At 33.9% G+C, this 26,236-nt stretch overlaps 3 protein-coding genes and 1 long non-coding RNA gene across 5 annotated transcripts; 3 read left to right on the forward strand and 1 right to left on the reverse strand.

The window, feature by feature from the left end:
- The first annotated feature begins 2,658 nt into the window (after positions 1 to 2,658).
- LOC105124231 (uncharacterized) lies at positions 2,659 to 3,541 on the forward strand. The gene is made up of 3 exons (XR_842016.1): positions 2,659 to 2,775; positions 2,872 to 2,924; positions 3,251 to 3,541. It is a non-coding gene; the product is annotated as an uncharacterized LOC105124231 (long non-coding RNA).
- Positions 3,542 to 8,550: 5,009 nt separating this feature from the next.
- On the forward strand, positions 8,551 to 12,093 carry LOC105124230 (uncharacterized). The gene is made up of 3 exons (XM_011024155.1): positions 8,551 to 9,513; positions 10,244 to 11,152; positions 11,623 to 12,093. The coding sequence occupies exons 1-3, from the start codon at positions 8,849 to 8,851 to the stop codon at positions 11,846 to 11,848; spliced, it is 1,800 nt and encodes a 599-aa protein (XP_011022457.1). The 5' UTR covers positions 8,551 to 8,848; the 3' UTR covers positions 11,849 to 12,093.
- A 3,678-nt stretch (positions 12,094 to 15,771) lies between these two features.
- Positions 15,772 to 17,979, forward strand: SWEET7 (Nodulin MtN3 family protein). The gene is made up of 5 exons (XM_011024154.1): positions 15,772 to 16,015; positions 16,200 to 16,236; positions 16,831 to 17,209; positions 17,438 to 17,557; positions 17,641 to 17,979. The coding sequence occupies exons 1-5, from the start codon at positions 15,973 to 15,975 to the stop codon at positions 17,776 to 17,778; spliced, it is 717 nt and encodes a 238-aa protein (XP_011022456.1). The 5' UTR covers positions 15,772 to 15,972; the 3' UTR covers positions 17,779 to 17,979.
- A 2,515-nt stretch (positions 17,980 to 20,494) lies between these two features.
- Positions 20,495 to 25,573, reverse strand: LOC105124233 (protein NLP7-like). Of its 2 annotated transcripts, none has more exons than XM_011024158.1 (5): positions 25,087 to 25,573; positions 23,317 to 23,888; positions 23,094 to 23,141; positions 22,036 to 22,960; positions 20,495 to 21,882 (listed from the first exon to the last, which is right to left on the reverse strand). In XM_011024158.1, exons 1-5 carry the CDS (start codon positions 25,316 to 25,318, stop codon positions 20,732 to 20,734), a joined length of 2,928 nt encoding a protein of 975 aa, XP_011022460.1. In that variant the 5' UTR covers positions 25,319 to 25,573; the 3' UTR covers positions 20,495 to 20,731. The 2 variants fall into 2 exon arrangements, with proteins under 2 accessions (XP_011022460.1, XP_011022461.1); XM_011024159.1 differs by having other exon boundaries at positions 25,022 to 25,174.
- Between the last annotated feature and the right edge of the window lie 663 nt (positions 25,574 to 26,236).

The following is a 26,236-nucleotide window of genomic DNA, read 5'->3' on the forward strand; positions in this document are numbered from 1 at the left end:
GTCAAAGAAAATGTTTTTTTTTTTAATTGAGGTAGTAGCTGATGTTGTATGCTTATCAACATATTCCTTCAACAAATACGAAGAATATCACACCTTAAGAAGCATGACGTGGAACGAAGCCTAGAATTTCTCAATTTACGAGATTTTACATCATTTTTTATTCTCACATTTCAGATGAAAAAAACATCAAAGTTGGATGAAAAAGTGAGAAGCTTGTTTTTGTCGGCCATGACTCGAATTCTTAAAGCTATAAGCTGTATAATCCCAGTAATGAGAGGATTTTGATTAATGGAGATGTGGACTTTGATGAAGATGCGTCCTGGTATTGGAATGTCTAGGATGAGACGCATAACTGTTTATCTATGTTTGAAAAAGAATTTAGTCAAATAATTGTATCAGTTTTTGTTACTCCACCAAACTCTTCAACATCTATTCACAGTGGTGTATCTCCTCAAACAAGCTCCTTTGTCCATCCTCTTCGTATAAGAAGCCTTCAAGAAACTTATGCAGAAATAACAGAAATTAATAATTCAATACTTTTTTATTTGTTTGCAAATTTAGAGCTTTTAAATTTCAAAGAGGATATTAAAGAAGAAAAGTGGAGAACTGTAATGAATATGGAAATAAGACAATAGATAAGAATGATGCATGATAGTTAACAAAACTTTCAAGTGGAAAGAAGACTACCGGAGTAAAATGGGGTTAAAAAGTTAAGAAGGATGCTAAAGGTGAATTAAGTGGATAGATACAAGACTCGACTTCTCCCGTATAGAAACCATTTGATTTCTTATAGTTTTGGCAGCCCAACACAGATGAAAGATTTATCAAATGGATGTGTAGTCCATATTTTTAAATTGATATCTTGAGGAAGAAGTGTGTCTAGAACAACCTCTGGATTATGTTGTAAAAGGGGCATGAAGGTGAAAAAAGCATTACACGGTTTGAAGCAATCACCAGTGGCTTGATATAGCCGTGTTATAAATTACTTTAAAGAGAACAAGCTTGTGAGATGTCCTAATAAGTACACTTTTTATGTCAAAGAGAAGAAGAATGCTGGAATTTTAATTGCTTGATTTTATGTTGCTGATCTGATCTTTATAAGTGACAATCTAGCCATGTTTGATGATTTTAGAAAGGCCATAATACAAGAGTTTGAAATGTTGGATAGTAGACTCGTGTTTTATTATCTTAACATTGAGATAAAACAAGTTCAATGGAACATTTTTATTTCTCAAGAGAGCTACGCAAAGAAGACTTTTAATGAGTTCAATATGAAGAGCTCAAAACCTATGAATATTCCTGTTGAATGTTGTGCAAAGTCGTCAAAGCATGAAGATGGTGAGAAGGCTTGTTGGCATTTTGAGTTTTCTAACTTGCACTCGTCGACAAAACATTTTTTCTTGGAGTTACAGCTGTCAGTCATTTTATAGAAGCTCATACTACAACACATCTAAAAGTAACAAGACGGACACTTCAAGTCTACTAAAGGGACCGTTTCTTATGGTTTACACTATTGTTCTACAAAGAGTTCAAGTTAGTTCGTTACAATCGCAGTGATTGAGGGAGAGAGATACTGTTTTCATATGAAGTTCAAAAAAACAAGCAATTGTGACTCTGAGGCTGAATATATATATGGGAGCAACTTCTTTTGTATTTTTTATGTGTATGGTTAAGGATAATTTTGGAGACAATGCACACGCCTCAAAAGGATAATGTAGAGATTTTTACTGAGAATTAGTCTGCAATTTCTTTGGGAAAAAAATCCATTTTTTTATTAGAGAAGCAATCATATCGACACCAAATATCACTTTATTAGAAGGTGCATAAGCAAGAAGAAGGTGAAAATGAGTTATTTGAAGTTCAAGGATCAAGCTGTAAATATTCTTACAACGGCTTTGAAGTATGGAGATTTATGCAGATTAAGAGCTGATCTGGTAGGAGTTATCTAGAAACAAGTTTCAGGAGGTACGTTAGAAGATGTGCTCTAGCAATGGTTTATGTATACATTTAGGAAAGTTTATGCATTAATCACATAATTAGTAACTTTGTATTTGGTTTATTGTTTGTACGTATTAATATGGTACATATATTAGAGATTATTATTATAAGAGTTGTGCATGTACGTACCAAGAGTTGTATAAATATTTATGTAAATGCTTGAGTTGAGAATGTAGAAATAAGTTAGCTGTGATCAGTTTCAAAATATTTTTCTCTTACTATCTTCTTACATCACCACCACATTTTAACATGGCCCCTCCTGCCAATGGCTCATGTTATTGATAAAGACAACACTGTCCTAAACAGTACTGAAATAAAGCCAAAATGGGTTCAACAGATGTGGAGAATGAATGGACTGGAAAGAATGGTTGAGACTAGTGAAACGAAGGGAATTGCTAAAGAAATAATGTATCCAACTAAGATGAATTGATGTATAGAGCGTGAGCCCTGCAAATGCAAAGTCAGTTGTTTTCGACCTAATCAATTTAGCTTTTGGAGAACAGGAGGACCTGACTCTTGAGGTCACAAGTTAGTGCCTTTGACTTGGTTGTGTTCTTGCTAATGGCTGTTGCATTTTTAATCATTACATTCTACAAAGCTATTGAGTGCAGTCTGCACCATGAAGTGTTTACATGGTTCTGTCCCTATAAATTTAACACATCCTTTGTCCTCTCAGAACCTATAACAACAATATCACCAGATCATTTACAATGGGTTCTCAGACCAAAACTATTCTTCTCATCCTCCTCCTCCTCCTCTTCATTGATTTATCTGCAGGTGAGCATGCAGTTAGTTCTCCATGTAAAATCACCTTATTATTTCGTAATGATTAAAGTAACATGTTTTCCATTCTTTCACTCTTGACTCTTGCAGCCAGATTTTCAGGCATCCAGGAGGGCCCTGTTCTGCCAAATCCACCAAGTGAGGTAACAAGACTTTATTAATAAGCAGTACTAGCCTACGCAACTATATCCGTACATGCCACGCCTTAATTATTTGTTATTTTCAACAATAAACCATATATACTTTATAACATGACTTGATACTGCTTGAATTTCATCTGAGATGACCAATCCATCGATGCTTGTTCCAGTTCAAGTTCAGACTATCCGAAAGCCTAGATGGATTTCGGGTCCTGTCCTAATTACAAGGGATATAACATATATATCACAGCTGCATAATTGGCATCATCATTGATTAGTCGTTGTTGATTGATCAAACTCTTCTGTTGTAATATGTTTATATGGCGTAGCTCATTTATGAAGTGGAAATGAGAAAGCTCACAGAGATGGAGGCTATGGTGGACTACCAAAAAGATCCGGTGCCTAATCCTAAACACGAACCACACCCCTGATGACTGTTTAACCAGCACTACGTGCAGAACTTCAATGCCGAAATAAAAGGCCTATATATTGAAATAAAAGATATGTATTAATGTGGAGTGTTAAGTAAGGAGAGCCTCAGTGAGAGAGTGCATAAATTATGGGATGTATTATAGAAAATGAATAATGAGAAGTTACTCTTTGTAGCTCTATTGGGTTTTGTAGAGAATCTTCAACTTCCACCATATCTTCTGATCTAAAGATGCTTCCAATCTTAGATGCCATGCAAATGTAGCACCTTCTGATCATAAGCATGCCAGCTTGTCCCTTCTCGGGTGACCAATTGAGTAATATAACTAAATTCATCATAATGATTTGCAAAGTAACTAAGCCAATTAAAATTCCAGTACTGTATACAAGAGCTTCAGATCAAAGTTTCTTTTCACAATTAGAAAAAAAAAAACAGCAGAATGGACAAGTTTTGGTTTTTATTCCCCTTAAAGGAATAATATCTGTGAAAGATTAAACTAATATAAGATGTAAATGTGCATGTCATATGTACCACGTACCATAACTGTGAGTATTTTATAATCTGATAATGCATTATCAGCTGAGGTCAGCATAAGATTGGGGCCCTAATTAAGTCAATTTTTCTAAGTTGGGAAACAAGATGCCCTTTTGAATTCCAGGACAGTATATATACATATTCCTTTGCAGCGAAGTTGAGGATCCAATATTAATTTCTGGCCATGCCAGAGAATGTGTTAGGATCTAGAGAAATGATGTAGTACTGTATCATTTTCAGATACCATACAGATAACATATTCAATAATGACAAGAAAATTTGTACAGCAACCAGTGATGGAAGCTTTTTGATGAAGACATGTTGTGCTGCTATAAATGGAGGGAATCTTTATTTTCAAACATATGTTTGATTGAAGAATTTATCTTCAAAAAATTCCATGTTTTATTTGGCTAGTTATTTAAAATAAATCCAACTAGAAGAATTTCTTATTTTATTATCATGCAGTGCTAGAGGCTCAAGTAATTTGCAATCCTGGTAGTATAAGTATTGAGAACACTTATTATCTTTTTATAATTTTGCTTGAAATATTTAAATAAAATTTTTATATTGATGAGGAATTAGTGGATGTTTTTCTAAATATTTGGATGATATGTTATATTAATGATATGCGCTGATTACTAGAAATTTTAGAAAAAATGCTTAGAAGCTTTTATTTTTCTACACAACTTGAAATATATAACTAATTCAAAATAATTTTTTTTTTAAAGAGCACTGCAAATCTGATTTCTGCTTTAGCTTAGTCTTTCTTGTTTTTTTATTTTTTTTATTGACTGAAGTACTATAATCACCGGTTTGCATATTCAAAATTCAATTTTCTAATAAGTGCATATAACATTAAGTTTTGGACAAATCAGCATAGTATTTATTTGTTTGATCTATTTTTTTTATATATATATATTTTAATGGAAGTGTTTTCATCTGTTTTTATGACCACGGTCTAAATAGCCATGTTTTAATAAAATTGAGGATTATCAAAAAAAAAAAATCAATAACGAAACGCTGTAATGTCAGCACTCCCATGGTTCGGTAATAATAAGAGGTAAACTCCAACCAACAGATTGCTATCTCTAATAATGATTCCATTCTTGGTTCTCTAGCCATTTTGGCTAATGTGATTTATATTTCATCGACAGCATCATCGGGTAGAATAAAACTATTTTGCCACACAAATTAATGGCTCACAACAAAGTCAATCATCATCAAGGGCCTGAAGAAGTTCGCTAAAATTTTGAATAACGTATCCAGGTCTGAATAGAGTTTTTTTTTTCTCCTTGCATGGTTACAAGGTCTCGGATTGGAAAACAATAGCCTAATTTCTAATGTACAAGGACTTTAGACAAGGAATTAAGTACTATTTAAAAATCTTTGATGCAACATAGAGAAAAGGAGACAGTTGGAGTGTTAAGCTATCGTCGAATCTTTCTAGGAGAAGAGGATTAAAGTTTATGAAGGAAGATATGGAAAGGTTGAGTGGTCAACTTAAAGAAGGTGCCGTGAATTATATTATTGGTATGACTTCCACCATCCAATTGCCATGATATTGAGTGCCAACAAGAAGAGGGTAGATGTGTTTTCATATTCCTTGACTTGGCCCTCCATGAGAAGTGATAAGCTTCGTCCATTACCATACAATATGACACTAAAAGGAGTTAGAGAAGCAGTAACACTATTGAACAGTAAGCAAGCAACATGAACAGCTATCACACATCATGAACAATTTTTTGTTATTTGAATTTTAGCATCTATTTTCACAGGACATTGGATTAAAAAACCATCTTAACTCAAAAGTTTAATTTATTAGGTGAGGTTTAGGATATGATTCATATTATTCTCTAACATACCTTCTTAATTAAAAACTCTTTGGGTTTGAAACTTGCACAGTCTATATTAACTTATGGTTAATTTTTTATCAAATAAATGAGAATGGTGAAATTCAAACTCGTGATCGCTTGGTCATCAAAGTTCTGATACCATGTTAAATAACCATTTCAACCCAAAAGCAATGTTAGAGAATAATATAAATCATATCTTAGGACCTCATCTAACAACTTAGAGAATAATATAAATCATATCCTAAGACCTCATCTAATAGCTTAAGTTTTTAGGTTAAGATGGTTCTTTGACATAATATTAGAGCTTTAATGACCAAGCGGTCTCGAGTTTGAATCTCATTATCCCTATTTATTTTATAAAAATTAAGCATAAGATAATGTTGGTCGCAAGTTTTAAGCCTAAAAGGCTTTCACTTTAAGGGGTATGTTAGAGAATAATGTATATTATATTTTGGAACCTCCACTAACAACTTAAGTTTTTGGGTTGAGATGATTCTTTGACACCTCACAGCTTAAGTTATTGGGTTTAGATGGTTCCATGACATGATATCAAAGTCTTGATGACTAAGTAGTCACAGATTCGAATTTCATCATTTCTATTTATTTAATAAAAATTAAGCATAAAGTAATATAAACCTGTGCAAGTTTCAAGGATATATTAGAAAATAATATAAATTATATCCTCATACCTAACCTAACAATTTAAATTATTGAATTAAGATGGTTTCATGACATGGCATTACAATCCCTAGCATTGTTGTCTACTTTCATAAGAAAATCAACTCATTTAACCAAACCTAACCTAATCTTATCCTAAATTGGTTTTATTAAGATGCCATTTGCACCAATACTGTGTTTTAAGATGAAATGCATCGATCATTCACTATAGAGAGTTGAATCATGTATGTGGAATCAATAGGTCATGTCCTGCAGCCAATGGCTCATGCTGTTGATAATGACACCACTTTGGTAAAGAGTGAAATTAACAACGCCAAAAATGGTTCAATGTACGTGGAGTATTAATAGAGACTGAGAGCAGAAATTGTGTAAGCTTGAGCCATGCAATGCAAGGCAGTTGATGGCTACCTTAGTGCACGCGGTTAACTTTAGCTATTAGGAAGGACTGCACTTTCATCGTAACATTATGCTGGAAAAATGGTTCTTAAACAAGGTCAACGAGCGTATTAGAAGACCAGATTAAATTTGCTGTCCATATTCAAGCTTTGTTAGAGAATATTTTACAACAAAAGTACTTTCACATGCCAGAATGACACTTACCATTCGCCTTTTATACCCCATTGATTTATCTGCAGGTAAGCAAGTTCTCCATGTTTATATATATCAGTGTTGTTTTCTATTTGCTAAATATTCATTAAAGAAGCATTGTTTCCATCCTTTTTCCTCTTGCAGCCAGAGTTTTAGGTGTGCAGCAGGATGGCAAGACTAGTCGTGCAAATTCACCAAGTGCGGTAACAGAAAGCCTGCTGCTATAATAAACACTATGATTGCTCAATATTTTAGGCCATATATAGCTGAGATGGAGATGAGGAAGCTGACAGAGACCGCAGAGTTGGAGGACTATTATTGCCGTTGCGAGCTTAAACACGAACGAAGAAGGTTTCGTGGTGGTGGTGAAATCTCTCGATGCTGAACCAGCTACTTGCTCAAAACTTCAATGTCCTAAAGGGCTTACATCATGTTGAATTAACTCAATGAGAGAGCGCATAAATTATGAGCTTGTATTTAGAACGGAAATGAATAATGGTGAAACTAGAAAGGAAGGCTTAGCCAAAGCTGCTTCGGATTGTGCTACATCCATCTAGCCGTGAAACCAAGGGGGAAAAAAAGCTATTTGTTGAAGATGAGAATGTCATGTTAAACCATGTACTTGTCTGTAAATTTTGTGGCAAAAAGTCTTTATTCGCCGAAATTATTCTCTTAGGATAATAGCTTCATGCTTTCTGATCGTAGAATGATGGCTAGCATGTTCTATGCAATATGACTACTTCACTACCCAAAGAGACAAGTAAATACACATAAAGAGATTGCAAATTCATCTTCTTCATCATCATTATTGTTTGACATTGATATGTAAATCTAGATCACAACGTACGTAAAATATCCATGATCACATTAGAGACGGATAAGAAATAACATGAAAAAGATGCTCCTTCTACGTACTGCCAGCCGAATTTCATTTTGTCAAAATAATATACATTAATTTATCAATCAAATTCATATCTTTAGTTGACATATAAATTTTTTTAAAACAGTTATTCTATTTCTGGCGTTTAATTAATTGTACAGAAAATTTAAGGCATCCAGAGGATCATCCCAAACTCCCAGCATAGTATATCGTGCCACAACATGTAAAGATATATATATTTCAACGCAGAATTTACATTGAGGTAAGCTCGGAATAGCTTCGATTATCATACTATAAAGCATGAAGTTGCCGACATCGACACGAACCTATATACTGAGTGAGAAGAACAAAAATAAAAATAAAATCATCCATAGTAGAAGTACTCGAATCTAAATATTGAATCAATGGCTCAAATTCATATATTGATTTGGGACGAACCAAAATCTTAACCTTCTACGGCAGGATTCGAATCCAGATAATCATGGAGACACCAGAGTAAAGTAAGGAACAATACTCTCATTATGGGCTCTCTCTCTAAAATCCTTTATGATTTTATGGAGGTCACTGAATTCATGAGCCTAATATAACCGTTAGAAGGAGGAGGATTTATTCAGCATGTCAGTTGGCAGTTAGAAAAGTAAAAACTACTAAGGAAAAAAATCCAGACATTTTATTTATCCCCGCATCCGTACCATGTAACACAGAACACTACAGTACTTGGAATCATGAAAATGTCCGACTGTCTACAATCTGACATGTCCTAAAAATTAGGCACCACCTTCCTGTCAGTTCCATCTTGGTACCTTGTCTTTAATCATCTCTCTTAATTGATCCTCTAATCACCTAATTGCCCCCTCCTCAACCTCTCTCCCTCTCTCTCGTTTTCCATTTCTTCTCCATAACTCTCACTCTTCTTCACACTCACACACACATTCTCTCCGTGCAAATCTCCCACCAGACAACCATGCCAGGTCTTGTCTCTGTTAAAACCCCGCCAGATGCACCTCCACTTCACATTTCTGTCCCTGAGATCCTACCCGGATCCTCAACCCGACCCGAACAACAACAACCACCCAGAACCCCGACTCCCAAAAAACCCCCATCTCCTTCTCCTTCCCGATCCAAACCTTCCCCTGCCCGCTCCACTAAAAAGCCTCCTCCGGATTCTCCAAACCCGAACTCTCTCCTCTCAGACCCTTCGTTGGATAACCCGGATCTCGGCCCGTTTCTCTTAAAGCTCGCCCGTGACACTATTGCATCTGGTGAAGGACCCATTAAGGCATTGGACTATGCAGTTAGAGCATCAAATTCGTTTGAAAGAGTGGCAATTGAGAAAGGAGAGGAGCCAAGTTTGGATTTGGTTATGAGTCTTCATGTTTTGGGTGCTATTTATTGTAGTTTAGGGAGGTTTGAAGAGGCAGTGCCTGTGCTTGAAAGGGCTATCAAAGTGCCTGATTTCAGTAAAGGAATGGATCATGCACTTGCTGGGTTTAGTGGTTATATGCAGTTGGGGGATACTTATTCAATGCTGGGTCAAGTTGATAAGTCTATTGAGTGCTATGAGAAGGGGTTGCAGATTCAGATCGAGAGCTTGGGGGAGATTGATCCACGAGTTGGCGAGACTTGCAGGTTTGTGGGTTTTGGATTTTCAACTGTTTTTCTTAATGGGTTGTTTTTGTTTTCTGAGAGTTCTTTGTTTTGAAAGTGTTAATTTTGTGTGAAAGTGAATTTGATATATTCGGGTAATTAAGATTTGGACTTTTGTCTTAATGAGAGATTAAGATTTTCAAGTTTGATTTATATGTTTTTTTTTCCACTGATTATGCTAATGCTAATGCTAATGTATTTGGAGGGGAACTGTTGCTTTTTGGGCGTTCTTTGTTTTTTTGAGTTTGGTTGTTAATAGGGTAATTAAGATTGATTATGCCTTAAACAAATAGATTTTGTATTTGTTACCATGAGATAAATTGTGATATCTTTTGTTGGAGGGAATTATACTGTAGGCTATTTTTAGGAAGAGATGTGAGCTTAAGTTTTGCTGCTGGAGGCTAAAATATCCATTTATGTAAATCTTCCTATTTGTTTCGCGTTGTATATATTTGTATATACTATGCAGTGATATGATCGTGTTTTTTAGAAAATCCGTGGTTTTATTATTACTTCTTTGCTTGATATGATTTTGTTTATATTTGCCAAATTCTCTAGCTATTGTTTTTTCATAGTCTGATTAAATGAGCCTCACATGTTTAATACTGAGTTTTTGGTGTTATCGGCTTATGATGTATAGTACAAGTAAGTTTGAATCCGCAAGCTTCTTCTTGTTTAACTCGATTTTAGTCTATTAATTTGGAGATGCCAGGTACTTAGCTGAGGCACATGTTCAAGCTATGAACTTTGATAAAGCAGAAGAATTGTGCAAGAAAACACTTGAAATTCATCGTGCGCACAGTGAACCAGCATCTATTGAAGAAGCAGCTGACCGCAGGCTGATGGCTCTTATATGCGAGGCAAAGGGAGAATATGAACCAGCACTTGAGCACCTTGTCCTTGCCAGCATGGCAATGATTGCAAATGAACAGGACAATGAGGTTGCTGCCATTGATGTCAGCGTTGGAAACATTTACATGTCTCTTTGTCGCTTTGATGAGGCTGTTTTCTCTTATCAGAAGGCACTCACTGTCTTCAAGTCATCAAAGGGTGACAACCACCCTTCGGTTGCATCTGTCTTTGTACGTCTTGCTGACTTGTACCATAGAACTGGAAAACTCCGAGAATCCAAGTCTTACTGTGAAAATGCTCTGAGGATATATGCAAAACCTGTACCAGGAACCACGACAGAAGAGATTGCTGGGGGATTGACTGAGATTTCAGCCATTTTTGAATCTGTAGGTGAGCCCGAGGAGGCATTGAAGCTCTTGCTAAAGGCAATGAAGTTGTTGGAGGATAAACCAGGACAGCAAAGTACTATTGCTGGAATCGAAGCTCGAATGGGAGTGATGTTTTACGTGGTTGGGAGATATGAAGAAGCAAGGAACTCATTTGAGAGTGCTGTGACAAAACTTAGAACCAGTGGTGAGAGGAAGTCAGCCTTCTTCGGGGTTGTGCTGAACCAGATGGGATTGGCTTGTGTACAGCTGTTTAAAATAGACGAGGCTTGTGAGTTGTTTGAAGAGGCGAGGGCGATACTAGAACATGAGTGTGGCCCATGCCATCAAGATACCATTGGAGTATATAGCAATCTTGCAGCAACTTATGATGCTATGGGAAGGTAATTTGTCATTCATTTCAAAATTTTGCCAATCAATATTACTACTTCAGACAACCATCCTATTATTTTGACGTTGGTTTTGTATTTTGTCCCTGGGGAGGATTTCTGGACAGAGTCTAACTGATTGAGTCTATGTTAAGTTTATCTCATTTGTTTCTGTGAAGTTGTTGCATGTGCTTCTCTTATCATGAAAATTGTTTATTTGATGTCTCTGTCTCCACAATATATGCATTGATGAGATGAGAAGATTTATGGTGGAATTTAAGTGCTGAATTATGGTTTACATCTTGAAGTGTATATTCAAGTCTTATAATTTTGTTTGTTAAAGCTTACAATAGAGACAGCATTCTGGAAAAATAAGCATATGGCTAATTTTGAGGTTTCAATCTTACTACTTCAAGGATTACTTAAAGCTGGAGATTCGTTTATTTATTTTCATCCAAAGTTGAATTTTATGGCTTCCATTGCAGGGTTGAAGATTCAATAGAGATCTTGGAGTATGTTCTAAAACTTAGAGAAGAAAAGCTTGGAATTGCAAATCCTGATTTCGAAGACGAGAAAAGCAGGCTAGCTGAGCTCCTAAAAGAAGCAGGCAAGGCTCGTAACAAAAAGGCAAAATCATTGGAAAACCTCATCGATCCCAGTTCAAGGAGGAATAAGAAAGAATCAACGAAGAAGTGGGGTTTTAGAATTTGAAAATGTATGCCAAGTATTTATCCACTTTACCACACCTGCACATTCTGTAGCTTAGAAGATCCTGTATAGTGTCAAAGTTATAATCTGGTGAGTTTTCTGTTTCTTGCGCGTTGAAATCCCAATTTGTTTGTCTATTTGAATTGTTTTATTGATTGTCTGTATTGTGACTTCAAAGTTGTTCACCGAATGGAAGAATGTTCATCTGAGCAAATAAATTTTGAGAATGCCTGCTGTCTTCTTCTGCATTTCTCTTTCACGATTCTGCATCCCCCACTTATTGTTGTAATATGAACTCAAGAATTCATGTGGTATACACAACTCCTCAAATGGTTTTGCATGGATTTTCTCCTTTCCAGTTGGTGAAATGTTTTTGCCTAATCTTCTAGTACTCTGCCAGAGTATGAGCCAGCGGAGTGGCATCAACAATAGCTGGTAAAAATTCATGTTGCCGTCATTCTAAATGATTGCACTGCTCAACCAATGATAGCATGTGGATTTCTAATCCCTGTGAGCCACTAGACACGGACTGACGGGAGTTTCTTTCATAAAAGCAGCAACGTAAGTTCTCGTCCATTCAAAGGCTACCATGATTATGCGGAGCCAATCCCAGCCATATTTCTGTGGCTTGTTTCAACTTATGTCTGAAAAATATATCCTATTATGACTTCAGTGCCCACGACACTCTATATTTGAGCATCTTCTAGTAATCAATATCAGGTGATAAGATATCTATCAAGAACTAGATGGATTGGAAGGAAGCAGCATTTTTGTTGGGCCATACCATTCATTTGAGCACTGCAGATCTCTTGATATGGTACTGAACTGTACTGCCATGGGTCCATGAGTCCATGTCCAGGTGAATTGCAATGCAATCCCTCATTTACATGGACAAGCCCGAGGAATTAGCTGCTTTAACTCTGCTTAAATGAATTGACCATATGCTCTAACCACATTGAGGAATATTTTCCCTGTCTTTAATGGATAAATAAAGAAAATTAAAGCACCACAACTGAATCCATCTTAGTGGTCCACCGAATCTAATTCTTTTCAGCTTAGCATATCTTTTTGTTCGTTCGTGTATATAATGTTTTTTAATTGAAAATATATTAAAATAATATTTTTAAATTTTTTTATTACTAGCATATTAAAATTATTTAAAAATACATAAAAAAGTATCAATTTAATATTTTTTAAACGAAAAAGATGGCATCTTAAATGCAATGAAATCTTGGGGTGGTTATGTATTCAAGGAATTGTGCTACTCGAGTGAGCGTTGAAATAATGAATTTGATTTGGAGTTATTTACTAATAGAACTCCATCACCATCCATTTTTACACTAAGACTAGCGACTACGAAGCCAGCACATGGCTATACTTTTGAGCTCTTTTTTAACCTCTAGATAAGCTTCTTCTCTCCTTTTTCTTGAAATGTATAGATAGGCTAACCATATCAAATAACAATTGCGTCTTATAATTACTTCACAACAGATATTTTCTTCGAGGAATTAATGACACCGAAATCTCCTTAAAAGAAGAAGAAGATCAAATAGCAATAAATTGACACGACCTCGCCATGACCCACCCTCCACGGAGCAATTATTCATAGCTCATGAGTATCAGGCATGTTAGAGGCGACGAGGGTCAATGAATAGTTACCATAGGAGTTGAAGGAGGGCGTTCTTGGAAGTTGGAATACCCTATACTTATTTTATCTCCACAAAGCATGATATTACTATACCTCATTTGTTCGACCTACCCATTAATTCATATTGCTTTTTTCATTTTTATCCCTTAACTCTCTCCTTTTCAATTGTGTCCTTTGGTTGCAAAGTTAACACCCAGATGCTTTGAATTTATTGGTTGGTGACTAAATTGAAAGATATGGGACCAACTTAGAAAAGGGCCTTGAAATAAATGGTGTTTTTAAAATTGATGTTAAAAATACCATTTAATCCTCTAATTTGTAAAATTAGACCTTTTCAGTCTCTTATATTTTTCTAAATTTAATTTTGATACACAACTTTATTTATTTTATTTTGAAGTTATTAATTTTCGAATAAGAGAGATTTTCACTGGATTCTAGTATATATATAAAAAAAGTTATTTTTCTTGCATGTTTTAGCTATTAAATTAGTTTATATTAATGTGATGGGTTTTATTTAATAAAAAAAGTTGAATAATAGTTATTTCAACCTTTAATAACTTGATTAAGGAAAAATCTAAGTTGTTGAAAACTAAACTATTTTAAAGATTATATCATTTCCATGTTACGATTACCAATTGATAATACACAATGAAGTCTATATGTAAAGGAATATCATTCATGTATTAAAAGTAATTCAATACGACTTAATTAATATAAAGAAATATAATCTAACCTAAGAAATCATATAGGCATTGCAAATTAATCAAAATAAAATAAATAATTACATTCAAGAAAATACATATTAACAAATCAAAAACCACCATATATGCTACAAATTATTCTAAAAATAAATAAATCATACATTGGGAATTGGAAGAAAATTGTTAGAATGAAGGGAGACAACGACGACACATGATGTGGATGCGTGGAATAACCATTTGAATTGCAAGGCTTCGTTTCACGCGTCAGTAATACAGAGACAGACATGGTCTTGTTGATCGGTTTCTCCTCTTCTTCTTCCTTTTAACACTGAGCAATGTAAATCACCACCACCTAAATAGAGAGATCAAGGGCGAGGAAAGGTGGTTGTTGTTGTTATGGGACTTGTTTGCTACTGCTCTTATCAAAGATGGGTAGGGATTGTTGTTGTTATGGGCGGTGCTCTGGGGCTGCGGAGAGGCTAGGTTTGATTGTGGGTGGCTAGAGCTGCATTGTCGTGGATTGTTTTGATTGGAATCCGGCGATACCAAGTGGAAGGGAGGTTGTTGACAACTACTACTTTGGGTGACTAATACCGAAAGTGTTTGTTTACGTTATAATTTTTATGTTCAGATAAAATTATAATTTAAAGCTATTTAGTTAGTTATAAAACATCATTTTTAATTGTTGTAACCTATAACAACATGCATTACAACCACATTTTACGTAAAAGCAAGTCATACTTGTTTTTAGTTGAATATATATTTGGTGGTCGGCTGTTTTTGTATTTTAAAATTATTTTTTAAAAATTTAAATTTTTTATTTTTTTCACTTCAAGTTATTTTTTGATATTTTAATATTATTTTGATATGTCAATACTAAAAATAAATTTTAAAAAATAAAAAATATATTATTTTGATATAATTTCACATAAAAAATATTTTAAAAAGCAATTACTACCATACTTTCAAGCACTAAATCTTTTTAATTATTTTTTTATTTTAGATTTTTAGTTGGTTAGAGTTTTACAAGAGTGTCTCCATTTTCTCATTCTATTAGCCTATAAATAACATGAAAAAAAACTAAAAAAATAATATATTTTCATATTATTTCTTTATTTTCTTTTTTAAACTAGGATCTCTTTCGGATTTTTTTTTATTTTGTTTGATTCTTTTATTTATTTATTCATTTATTTTGCATTATCTCCCCTTATATAGGTTTTTTGTTCCTTAGACCTTTTTTCTTTCTTTTCTCTTTTTTCATCTTTTATATTTTTTTATCTTAATTTATTTTTTTATTTTTATTTTTATTTATCTATCTTATCACACAAAATAAAATAAAAAAATGATTGAACTTCATTGAAAACATATTTAAAAAAAATTATTTTTGAAAATACATGGAACAATTAAATTTTTATAATAATTCTTTTCTATTTTCAAACTTGTCCCGTCCTAAAGTTACAAAGGGATGAAAAGTAAAAAAAGGATAAGTATGAGATTCTTAGAAACTAAAGGACTAATTTATTAGTTTCTTCAAATACATGAAGCGAGTGAAGATACACGTGTTAGTGCAAATTGCGCGTGCCAATTCCTGCAATGCATGTAACCACTTCTCGTGTATTTACCTGCCAAATTTAAGTTTGCAAAACAGGCACTTTATCTCCTTAATTCCTCTTCCTTGTTTATGAGACTCTTTATCTATACTTTCTTTACATCAAAACATCTTCAATATAAGAAATTAAATTTCTTAACTTTAGTTTAGAGCCTCACATCTCAGAATCATGGTTTCTGCAGACCTTGTTAGAACTGTGGTTGGCATCACAGGTAAGAAGGTTTATTTAGTTTCTTAATTACATAAAAATGATGTTCTAATTAGTTTCTTGAAGCTCCATTAACATCCTGAGGGATTTTGTGGGTTTCTTGTATGCGTATTAGAGAAGAGGAGAATGCTTTTGGGTTTCTCATAATTTTTCTGTGATGATGTGGGGTTTGTTTGCTTGTCTTGTAGGAAATATCATCTCACTTCTCCTGTTCATGTCACCAGTGTAAGTACTGCTGCGTATGGTTCTTGAGCACACAGTCTCTTGAACTGCGTGGATATTTTATAAACCTTGTCAATTTGAGATACCAACGCTGTGTGGTTTTTGTATGCATGTTTAATCTGATTATTACTTTATCCTTATATCATTTTTCTTTCTCATTTTAAAATATTCTATAGCATGCTTTGTCTATTTGATATTATTTAAATCAAATTATGTGAATTATAAAGTCGCCCCATTTTTTTAATTATCTATATATATATTGGTTGGTTTTTGTATGCATGTTTAATTTAATCGACTCGCAAATAATATTTGTGGAAGATTTATTTGATATTATTTACTCCTAATATATTGGTTCTTGTATGCATGTTTAATATATCTATATATATACACACACATACATACATCACAAGAAACATTGGTCAACCACTTCATCTGGGACCAAATTACCTATGCATTTTCTTTTATTATTGTTTTTGTCTTCAAAAATAAATTAAAAGGACTTGATTTGCTGAACCTTCTTTAGAAAGTCAAATGTAAAGCTTGCATGTTTTGAATATTAATTTAATAACTTACCGGTTCTTTTATTGACTTTCTCAGGCCAACTTTTGTACAGATATGGAGAAAGAAATCAGTGGAGCAATTCTCACCAGCCCCGTACCTTGCAACCTTGATCAACTGCATGGCTTGGGTCTTATATGGACTACCCATGGTGCACCCCAACAGCACCTTGGTTTGGACCATAAATGGAACAGGGGTTGCTATTGAGATGATCTACCTTCTCCTTTTTCTTATTTACTCAGACAAGAAAAGGAGGTTCAAGGTGCTCCAAATTGTGCTTGTTGAGGTTGTATCCATCGCTCTCCTCGCCACTCTGGTCCTAACTCTAGTCCATACCACCAAGAAGAGAACTGCCATTGTTGGAATTGTTGCCATAGTTTTTAACACCATGATGTATGCTTCACCTTTGTCAGTCATGGTTAGTCTCCTAAATCATGCAAACTTCACTCAATTCCTTAAATCTTGATTGCTCTATGTATCTTTTTAATTTCATTGTGGTTTAATATATATGGACTGTGACATAATGCCATGTGTGTTCTGATTTTCATAATGGAGGTTACTAGCTAGATTAGGAGAAATTGTGAGCTTAATTCTGGGCTAAATATAATTTGTTCAGTTGACTGATAGGATTGTTTTAATCATGCAGAAAATCGTGATTACTACAAAAAGTGTGGAGTACATGCCATTTTACATCTCCCTTGCTTCCTTTGCCAACGGTGTTGCCTGGTCTGCTTATGCTTTTATCAAATTTGACCCCTTCATTCTGGTAATTATCTCTCCCGCCGCCGCCCCTCCTCTGTGTGTGTGTGTGTGTTCTAAATTAACGAAGTCCTATGGTTTGTTTTTCAGGCTCCCAATGGAACGGGCGCATTATTTGCAGTGGCCCAATTGATCCTATATGCTGTGTACTACAGATCCACACAAAGACAGATAGCAGCAAGGCAGGCCAAGGGTGACGTGGGCTTATCAGAGCTGGTTGTCAATTGAAGCTCGAGGAAGACAAATTCCTCTCGGAATGGCCACGGTTCAGAGGGCTGAAAGAGAAGAAACTAGCTAGCTATCCGCGCTCTGATGGTGCAAGGAAATATAAATGCGTCTATTTACTAAAATAAACCAAGAAGCATATGCTTTTAAAAACTATGGTTTTTTAAGGGATGCTATTTATCTAAGGCTGAAGCTGATCCGAGTTCACAGTGATATCTTCTTTTTTATATCAAGAAAATGATGTATTAAACCAACCCTTGATGATCCCAAATTAATTATTAAATTCATAACTGGTTTACAAGTATAACTATAATGAGTCAACTCTGGTCAATTATTTATTTTTCTTTTCTTCTTTTTTTCCTTTTCTTTCTTTTCTCGATCTTCACTAACCTCAAGCTGAATGAGATTTAAAATTAAAAAGTTATTAGAAAAATAGGAAATTAATGTATTAAGATTTGAAATCACTAGAACCAATTGAAAAACTCTAGAATCAAACAGCATGATGAATTATAAGTGATTTTAAAAATATGTTATTTTATAAAATGATGAATTGTGTAATTTTGAAAAAATAGCAATTTTATAAAATAAAAAACTCGAAGTAATTTTTAAAATTTTAGTTATTTTAAAATATGATTTTAAAAAATATATAGTTATTTTATAAAGTGATAATCTTAAAATGATTTTAAAAAATATACTAATTTTATATAGTGACTAACCAAAGTGACTTAAAAAACATTTTATTTTATATAGTAATAAACTCGAAGTGATCTTCAAAATCTAATTATTTTATAAAGTAACAAACTCAAAGTAACTCAATAATTTAATTATTTTATAAAATAATAAATTCAAAATGCTAGGTCTTAAATGTGGGTCAAACTATCAGGTCAAGTTAAATTTTAAATAAATGATATATTAGGTTGTTTTAATCTTATTATTTAGACTATAGATTTTCGGGATTAAGCTGAGTTGGCTTAACTCTTATTATCTAGATTATATATTTATCATACAATCTTGGGTTTGGTTGACCCAAGTTTTTTAATCTTTCTCTCTTTTTTATTTTTTTTGTCTAATTAGATGTTTCCAAAGGTTTTTTTTGTTAAGTTATTGTGGTTATTTTTTTCTTAAAAAGAATTTTTTTTAATTGACTCATCAAAATAAAGTTAATCGATGCTATAATTTAGTCCTCATTTATTTTTTTGTCTTTTTGTTAAATTGTTTGTAAATGTAATTCTTTTGTGCAATGAATTTTTTTTTTTTTTAGATTCCATATATTTGATTTATTGACTTAAGGATTAATTTTTTTTTCATGTATAATATTTCGGTTCTAATAACTCATGTCATTGATTTTAAAAGTTATATATTTTTTAAACCAAACTTGGAGATTAACTAGAGTAAATCTTAGGTCATGAGTTAGATAGATTGTTCTAGATTAAGTTGGATTAGGTGGATTGACCAAGAGTCAACTTTTTTTATTTTATAAAAAATAACATTGTCTTTTATATTTATACAATTAAAGATAAAAACCAACTAATTTTAAGTAGGTTTGTCAAGTGATAAGTGGTCTGGATGTTAGATTTATTATTTTCATTGAAATATATTTTGTGGTGTCTAAACATTTTATGAAAAAATTAGTGTGGCTCCCCATCTAGTATAATACTATTAATGATATTTTATTTTCATATTAGCTTAAGTAATGTAAGAGTATTTTATGATTATATTTGGTCATTGTTCCATGATAAAAAAAAAAACAAACAAATGCAAAAAAATATATAAATATATTGAGTTCAAGAGATGTAAATAAAGATATAAAATAAATATCTCTAAAACAATCTGTATATTTTAAAAATAGAAAATACAGAGAAATAAATCTCCTATGTATTAATTTTATATTTTATAATCTTCCATTATAAAGATAGTATTCCATATATATATATATAACAAAAAAAAAAAGTAAATAAAAAGGAGTATTTGAAAACGCAGTGCAAATTATGCTCTCTTAAAATTTGATTTTTTTGTTTAAAATAATTTTTTTATATTTTTGAATTGTTTTAATGTGTTGATATCAAAAATAATTTTTAAAAAATATAAAATTGTGTTCTCTCAAAATTTAAATTTTTTATTTAAAATGAATTTTTTTATATTTTTAGATTATTTTAATATGATGATGTTAAAAATAATTTTTTAAAAATAAAAAAATTATTTTAATATATTTCTAAATAAAAAATATTTTAAACCATCACTATTATTATAATCTCAAACATATTTTAAATAAATTAGATTTTATCCGATTTAGTTTAATCTTTATCGAACCGGACTTAATTGGATAGGCTGACACCAAATATCCACTAGATCGGGTGTAATTATCATCCTTAATATGTCTCTTTAGATAGATTCCTTAGATAACACATATTACCTCAAAAAATCGACATGGTTTGTGCCTTGGCCTAGTTATTTTTAGCTTTTTATATTGTAATGCTATAGAAGATAATTATTACTATATCATAATATTATGATAACATAATTTTAATCTTTAATTTCTTGATGATAGAGGTGTCAAAAAAAAAATCAATTTATTTATCACTTAATTTATTTAATAATGACGTGACTTGTCCTAGTTATGATCCATAGATATTAGCACACCATGAATGGTTCCAGCAGTCTTTCAATAAGCAACCTATTGGCTGGGAAATGTTTGGGACTTTCACCGAACTCTTTGAAGGAAACAAACTAGGCTATTAATATATGAGAACCCTCGGCATGGAAGGGATATATAAATCAAATACAGTCATTCCAGTCACCCTGGCAGTATATAAATCTAAAGAAGTGGATCTCTATAACTCGAAGGAAAATTTCTTACAATCCAGTCAACTTCTCTGAACCAAAATCCTACAACTTCGTTTGCCTAGTAATCTAATAATTGTGCTCAAAACTTTCCATATTTACAAAGACAGCCTAATCATAACTCCCCAGTGCTCTCACAGGAGCTCCCAAGATTGGCATTTGCATCATGAACTGAGAGCCTGATTATATTACTGCTTGATGATCTTGAAACATCCATGCACTCCAGCAAGTCAGCATCACATGCTATCAGAACCCACTCTTGATCATCATCCAGATACTTGATGTCAAAAGTACCCACCTCCAACTTCAGCCTCTTGGCCACTTCCTCTCTCAACTCCACAATCCCAGAAGTCAAAGAAATTCGAAACCTTATTACGTCTTCCCTGTATGTTGCCTTTATGGTTACACTCTTCATTTCCTTCCTAGGTGTTGCCTGCGGAATTGCATGCCAAGGAGCAGCAAACATTTGTGTGGGAAGCATATTGAAACATGAAGGATCTGTCCAACTAGATTCTGGAACTCGTTCATCAACAATAGGATCTGCCACAGCAGGACACAGGTTTCTCAAATCTTTCGAGCTCCCCGCATCCTCTACTAGCATTCCACCAAACGGTTCATGGGCTTCTGTTGCAACAAGAGCATCAGGTATTGAGTATGCAGTTGACAGATTTTGTTCCTTGGTTTGTTGAAGAGCCAGTTCAGGTGATCTCCCAGCTTTAATACATCGCTCATGGACAGGAGAAACAGATGGGTCCTTTACAGGTGCACTTTCATTTTCTGGGCTACCTTGGCATGAGCCATGAGAAGTAGGAGTCCCTGCACTCCCATCCCTTGAGCCACTCCTTTTTTTGGATCTGTTTGACCCTCGACCTAACTCTCGTGAAAACCTGTTTTGCACAGTGAGTTTCTCTTGACTCAATATTCTATATCCTAGCAATTGATCTTCAAAACCAGCCTGCCCATCGCTTCCTGGTTTTCTACAGGTAGGTGATCCATTCCTGTTGCCATGATATTCAGGGGGTTTAGAGTTTGGTGAGTTCTGCTGATTGCTCCCATTCAAATTGGAAGCCCAAGGGATGGTGCCGTCAGCAACATGAAGTGGACTTGTAGTAAGAGGAGTTAAATCAAATGTTCCTTCAGTGCCTTGGACTGATTCAATTACCCACTTTAGCTTAGACAAAGAACGATTAACCTTGTTGATCTTGCGAGATGGCCAGCGGGAGATCCCATGCTGCCTGCAAATGCGCTTCATTGTAGTAGGGCAAACTGTAAAAGTGTGACACAAGAAATTGTCAAAGAAAAATCCATGGATAACATCCTATATCACAACATTAACCAGCATTTATAAAGAAAGAAATCAGAAACTTTGCAATGACAAGAGAAAACTGCAAGTAACAATTTTTAAGTGTATAATCATACCACCAAGTCTCTTTGCAGCCTCTTTCAGACTTCCAGCAAAGTATTGTTGGAGAACCCCTAGACTAATTGTTTTCTCTGCCTTTCCGCGTTTCCTCTCTGTTGGCTTTTTTGTCTCTTTCTTCTCTGGATGAGATGGAGTTTGTCTTCTGTCAGCTTGAACAGCACTGCCTCCATTTTTTATGACATCCAAGTCAAGCATTAACTTGTTCTTTTCTGAATTAATTTGCTCAATGTGTCCTTCATTTGGCAAAATATTATCACCAGGGGGGGATTTTGTAGGTTGGGGTATCTGAATGCATTCAAGTCTCCCATTAGTAGCGGCTTCAATCATCTCTACAAATCCTTCCTCTTCAAGGTCCATCCCGGAAGCAACCTTGAGACTCTGGAAATCCTGCTTCATTGTTGCCAATATGGAGCCTAAAAATGTCTTCTGTTCGTGACTGTCTGTGATGCTAGGGGGCAGAAAAAATTCAAGAATATAATCATCATCTCCAGTATAACTGCTCCTCAAGAAAATTGCAAAACAGCTGGTTAATCCAAACATGCGTGCATAATGTACTAGAGGATACTCAGTCTTGCAGAACTGGGTGATATCTGGGCAGAAGCATGAGTTCTGGGACAAAAAAGCCCTCCCAGCAACACCCTGACCCTTTTGTAAGTGATGCTCAAGACAGGCCTCCCGAAAACCCCACATGTGAGCATCCACTACATAGAATGCCACATCAGTAGTGGACATACAGACTTGGCCATTGCAATTGCCATCAAAGCTGGTACAACTCTTCTTCAGACCACCACCAAACGTTAAGACACTACGATGCATGCATGGAACCCATGTCTGAGCCAAGGGCAATTTATGAGTTTCACACACCATTGTCAATATCTCCAAGATTTCAGACAGTGCATTTTGGCGACCTTCATTACAAATCTGGTTTAAAAAGCAGTGCCAAGTATACGTCTGTGAGAATAGAGGGGCAAGAAATGAAAGAAGAGCACAAGTTTTATCTGGTTGTTCTCCCAACAATACCAGATTTTACATAAAATATATCGTTACAACTCACCTGTATGCTTGGAGGATCCAATATCTCTGAACTTTTTAAATTTACTGCCTGCAGAATAACTGAAATTATGTGACTGGGGAATCTCAATATGTATTATTTGCCAATCATATATCCAAGTTTTCCAAAGGAAATCCAACTAAAAATTAAAAGATAGCACCTAGCTCAATTAGGAAAGGAAATAACATGTGATTAATGCGCATATCGAGGGGAAATGAAACCCAACCTCAAGTGCCTTGCACACTTTATCAACCTCAGGTGCATAGTTGATCTTCTGTGAATTCATAACGAGTTCCAGAACACCAACACAAGACTGTCCAGAAGGTTCAAAGACCGGCAAAGCCAATGTTCCTCGGACATTGTAGCGCAGAGCATGATCAAGCCGTGAATACTCCTTGCTGGAGTAATATTGAACATTTGGAGTCCATTCTGGAGATTTTTGTTTAAAAACACGGCCAGGAAGCCCAAGCTCTCTGTCACTCTCGCCGTCCACAGAGAACATGTACATGAGAGAGACCATCCTATACTGATGAAGTCCATTACTATGAGGGTCCAGAACAAAGGGTTGCCCTGAAGTTGTCAATACATGCTGACCCCCATTCTTCACAGGTGCCCATACCTGAGCTAGAACATGTTGTTCAGTTGATTCTTTGAAATATCTTAGGGCCTGTGTCATTCTCTCTTTAATCATACAGTACCCATCTGGGTTGTCAATAGGCATCAATCCCAAAAATGGAGAAGGAAGTTTACTGTTATCATCATTTTCCCCTTGGCTTTCGGTTATTAAATTTGGATTACCTGCATTAAGCACATTTCCAAGTTAGAAAAGAAAAAAACAAACAAATGATCACCATCCTGATAGTGCTTACTGAGTTGTAGTACTATATAGAGAAGATAAACTGCAAATAACTAAATGAAGCAGTTAACTGGTCAAAGAGCAAGCGCAGCCTGCTGGCCGTTTAGGAACCCAGCCCAAATAGCATTTCACAAAAAATTGAATTTTTTTTGGTTTAAAATTAATTTTTTTATGTTATTAGATTGTTTTAATGTATTGATGTTAAAAATAAATTTTAAAAAATTAATTAAAAAACATTATTGTAATATATTTCAAAACAAAAAATACTTTAAAATCACATTACCAATAGCTACAGACTTGCAAAATCCACAGTATGATCACAAACTTCGTAGGATAGAAATTTTGTCAGAAAGATAGTGAAAAGAACACTAAACTTGAATGAAGTCCCCAAATTGAAGACAGTACTGAGTTTGGGTATTAACTAATTTTATCCATCCATTTGAGGGAAGACAAAATTAACATCAAAACAGAAACAAATTAATGGCATCGCTTTTTGGTTCTTCTTAGTTTTTGGCTTTCTCATCTTCCAAAACACTGGAGATCATGTTTATGTTTCATTTCAATTGCTTTAAGTGTTGGCTTTTGTAGAATCATGTTCCTAGAGTTCCAATTTCTGTGATAGAGATTGCCTTGAGAAAATTCTAATCAAATTCAAACACAATGAGTTTTCAATCCCTCAATACAGTCAGCAAAACAAAATAAATACTACATGATCACATCAAAAAAGCTCAAATTAACCAATCAAAAGCACCAAATATGACCAAAAGAAAGGCAATAAAACTTCAGCACATAAACCAATATCAACTCTTTCTCTCTCCCTCTCTCTCTCCACATTCACTACCAAGTCACAAACTTTTCAATCTGAGAAAGTAAGAGGAAAAAGTCGAATCATTCCTAACACAAAACCCACCAAAAGAAAGCTAAAACTACAACTTTTTCAGCTCTTCTCAGTCAAAGAAAGCAACTTTAGCCATTAATACTCTTCATTCATTCACGTACAAAACACCAAAGTTCAAGCAAAAAAAAACAAAAGAAAAAAGGAAAGAATAAAAATTAAGCAAAACACGTGTCCAACATGTAAGTTAGGATAATCAGACAAGCGGGGGGCAGCAGCAGCAGCGAAAGCAGGGGAAGGCTAACCAGAAGCAGTAGCAGCAAGTCTATCGTCAACGGCATCAGAGAAAGCCCAAAGAGGAGAACAAGGATGTGCGGTAGAAGTAGAAACAAGAAAAGGAGACATGGGGTTTGAGGAAATAAAAGAGATCTGATCTAAAGGCCAAGAGTTTTCGAGATCAAGATCCAACTCCATTGACTTCATTCCTTCCGGCTCACCTCCACCTCCTACTCCTTGACCTTCTATTGGTTTTTGCATTTTTGTTTTGTTTCGTTTCTTAAGATAGTGAATAGAATATGTTCAAAGAAACAATGCTTTTACCATGTCTTTGTCGTTGTGTCATGGGAAGATATGCTATGGATGATGATGTATTTTCCATTTTTTTCGTCGAGGGGGAGAGAAAGAGAAAGGAAGTGGGGTCAAAAGACATTTTTTTTTGGCAGGATAATGGTTGTGCGCGTGATTCCATGGAATCCATCAATTGTGCTTCTTGCTAGTTGCTTAGGAAATGGAAGATAATATATAGAAAAACGATTCTCTAATTCACCCTACTAACCACATTAAAACAATCAGCATTTTTTTAAAATTTAATTTTTTTATTAAAAATTAAATTTTATATATATATTGAATCATTTTAATGTACTAATTTAAAAAAATAAAAAAATTGTTTTGATATATTTCAACATAAAAATACTTTAAAAAACAACTATAATTACACTTTCAAATAGTCACTAATTTAATTAATTGAAATGATGTTGAATTTTATTGTATTTTGAACATGGTAGGCATAATTTTATATTTTATGATTTTTTTATAAATTAATTTTTTTTTTAAGATAAAATAATTATTTTATGGTAAAAGATAAACAGTAAAAATAATATTTATATTAAATTAAAATCTTCACTTTTGATATCAAACTTATCTATATTTCATTTTTACTAGACAACTATCTTATTATTTTATATAATTTCATCAATGTGAGTGTTGCCCATAGATTAAATTAGAACTCTAATATTTTTTGTTTATTGGTGATTTTCAGTTGATTTAATTAAATATACCTTAGCTTCTCGAATTATAATTATCATTTTAAAAAATATTAAAAAAATATGAGTATATAAGGTTGTGTTTACTTGTGTAAAGTTATGTGATTTTTTTCAAAATAAATTAAGAACACAA

The sequence above is a fragment of the Populus euphratica genome, unplaced genomic scaffold (genome assembly GCF_000495115.2).
Source record: "Populus euphratica unplaced genomic scaffold, PopEup_1.0 scaffold4.1, whole genome shotgun sequence".
Classification (NCBI taxonomy): Eukaryota; Viridiplantae; Streptophyta; class Magnoliopsida; order Malpighiales; family Salicaceae; genus Populus; species Populus euphratica.

Excerpts from the sequence above, each read along its gene's own strand:
- LOC105124230 (XM_011024155.1), top strand. The coding sequence starts at position 8,849 with ATGCCAGGTCTTGTCTCTGTTAAAACCCCGCCAGATGCACCTCCACTT. Across the intron at positions 9,514-10,243 it reads CGAGTTGGCGAGACTTGCAG|GTACTTAGCTGAGGCACATG; the intron begins GTTTGTGGGTTT and ends TGGAGATGCCAG. Across the intron at positions 11,153-11,622 it reads ACTTATGATGCTATGGGAAG|GGTTGAAGATTCAATAGAGA; the intron begins GTAATTTGTCAT and ends CTTCCATTGCAG.
- SWEET7 (XM_011024154.1), top strand. The coding sequence starts at position 15,973 with ATGGTTTCTGCAGACCTTGTTAGAACTGTGGTTGGCATCACAG. Across the intron at positions 16,016-16,199 it reads AACTGTGGTTGGCATCACAG|GAAATATCATCTCACTTCTC; the intron begins GTAAGAAGGTTT and ends CTTGTCTTGTAG. Across the intron at positions 17,558-17,640 it reads AATTTGACCCCTTCATTCTG|GCTCCCAATGGAACGGGCGC; the intron begins GTAATTATCTCT and ends TTTGTTTTTCAG.
- LOC105124233 (XM_011024158.1), bottom strand. The coding sequence starts at position 25,318 with ATGCAAAAACCAATAGAAGGTCAAGGAGTAGGAGGTGGAGGTGAGCCG. Across the intron at positions 23,142-23,316 it reads AAGTGTGCAAGGCACTTGAG|GCAGTAAATTTAAAAAGTTC; the intron begins GTTGGGTTTCAT and ends GTTATTCTGCAG. Across the intron at positions 22,961-23,093 it reads TGGATCCTCCAAGCATACAG|ATTTGTAATGAAGGTCGCCA; the intron begins GTGAGTTGTAAC and ends TTTTTAAACCAG.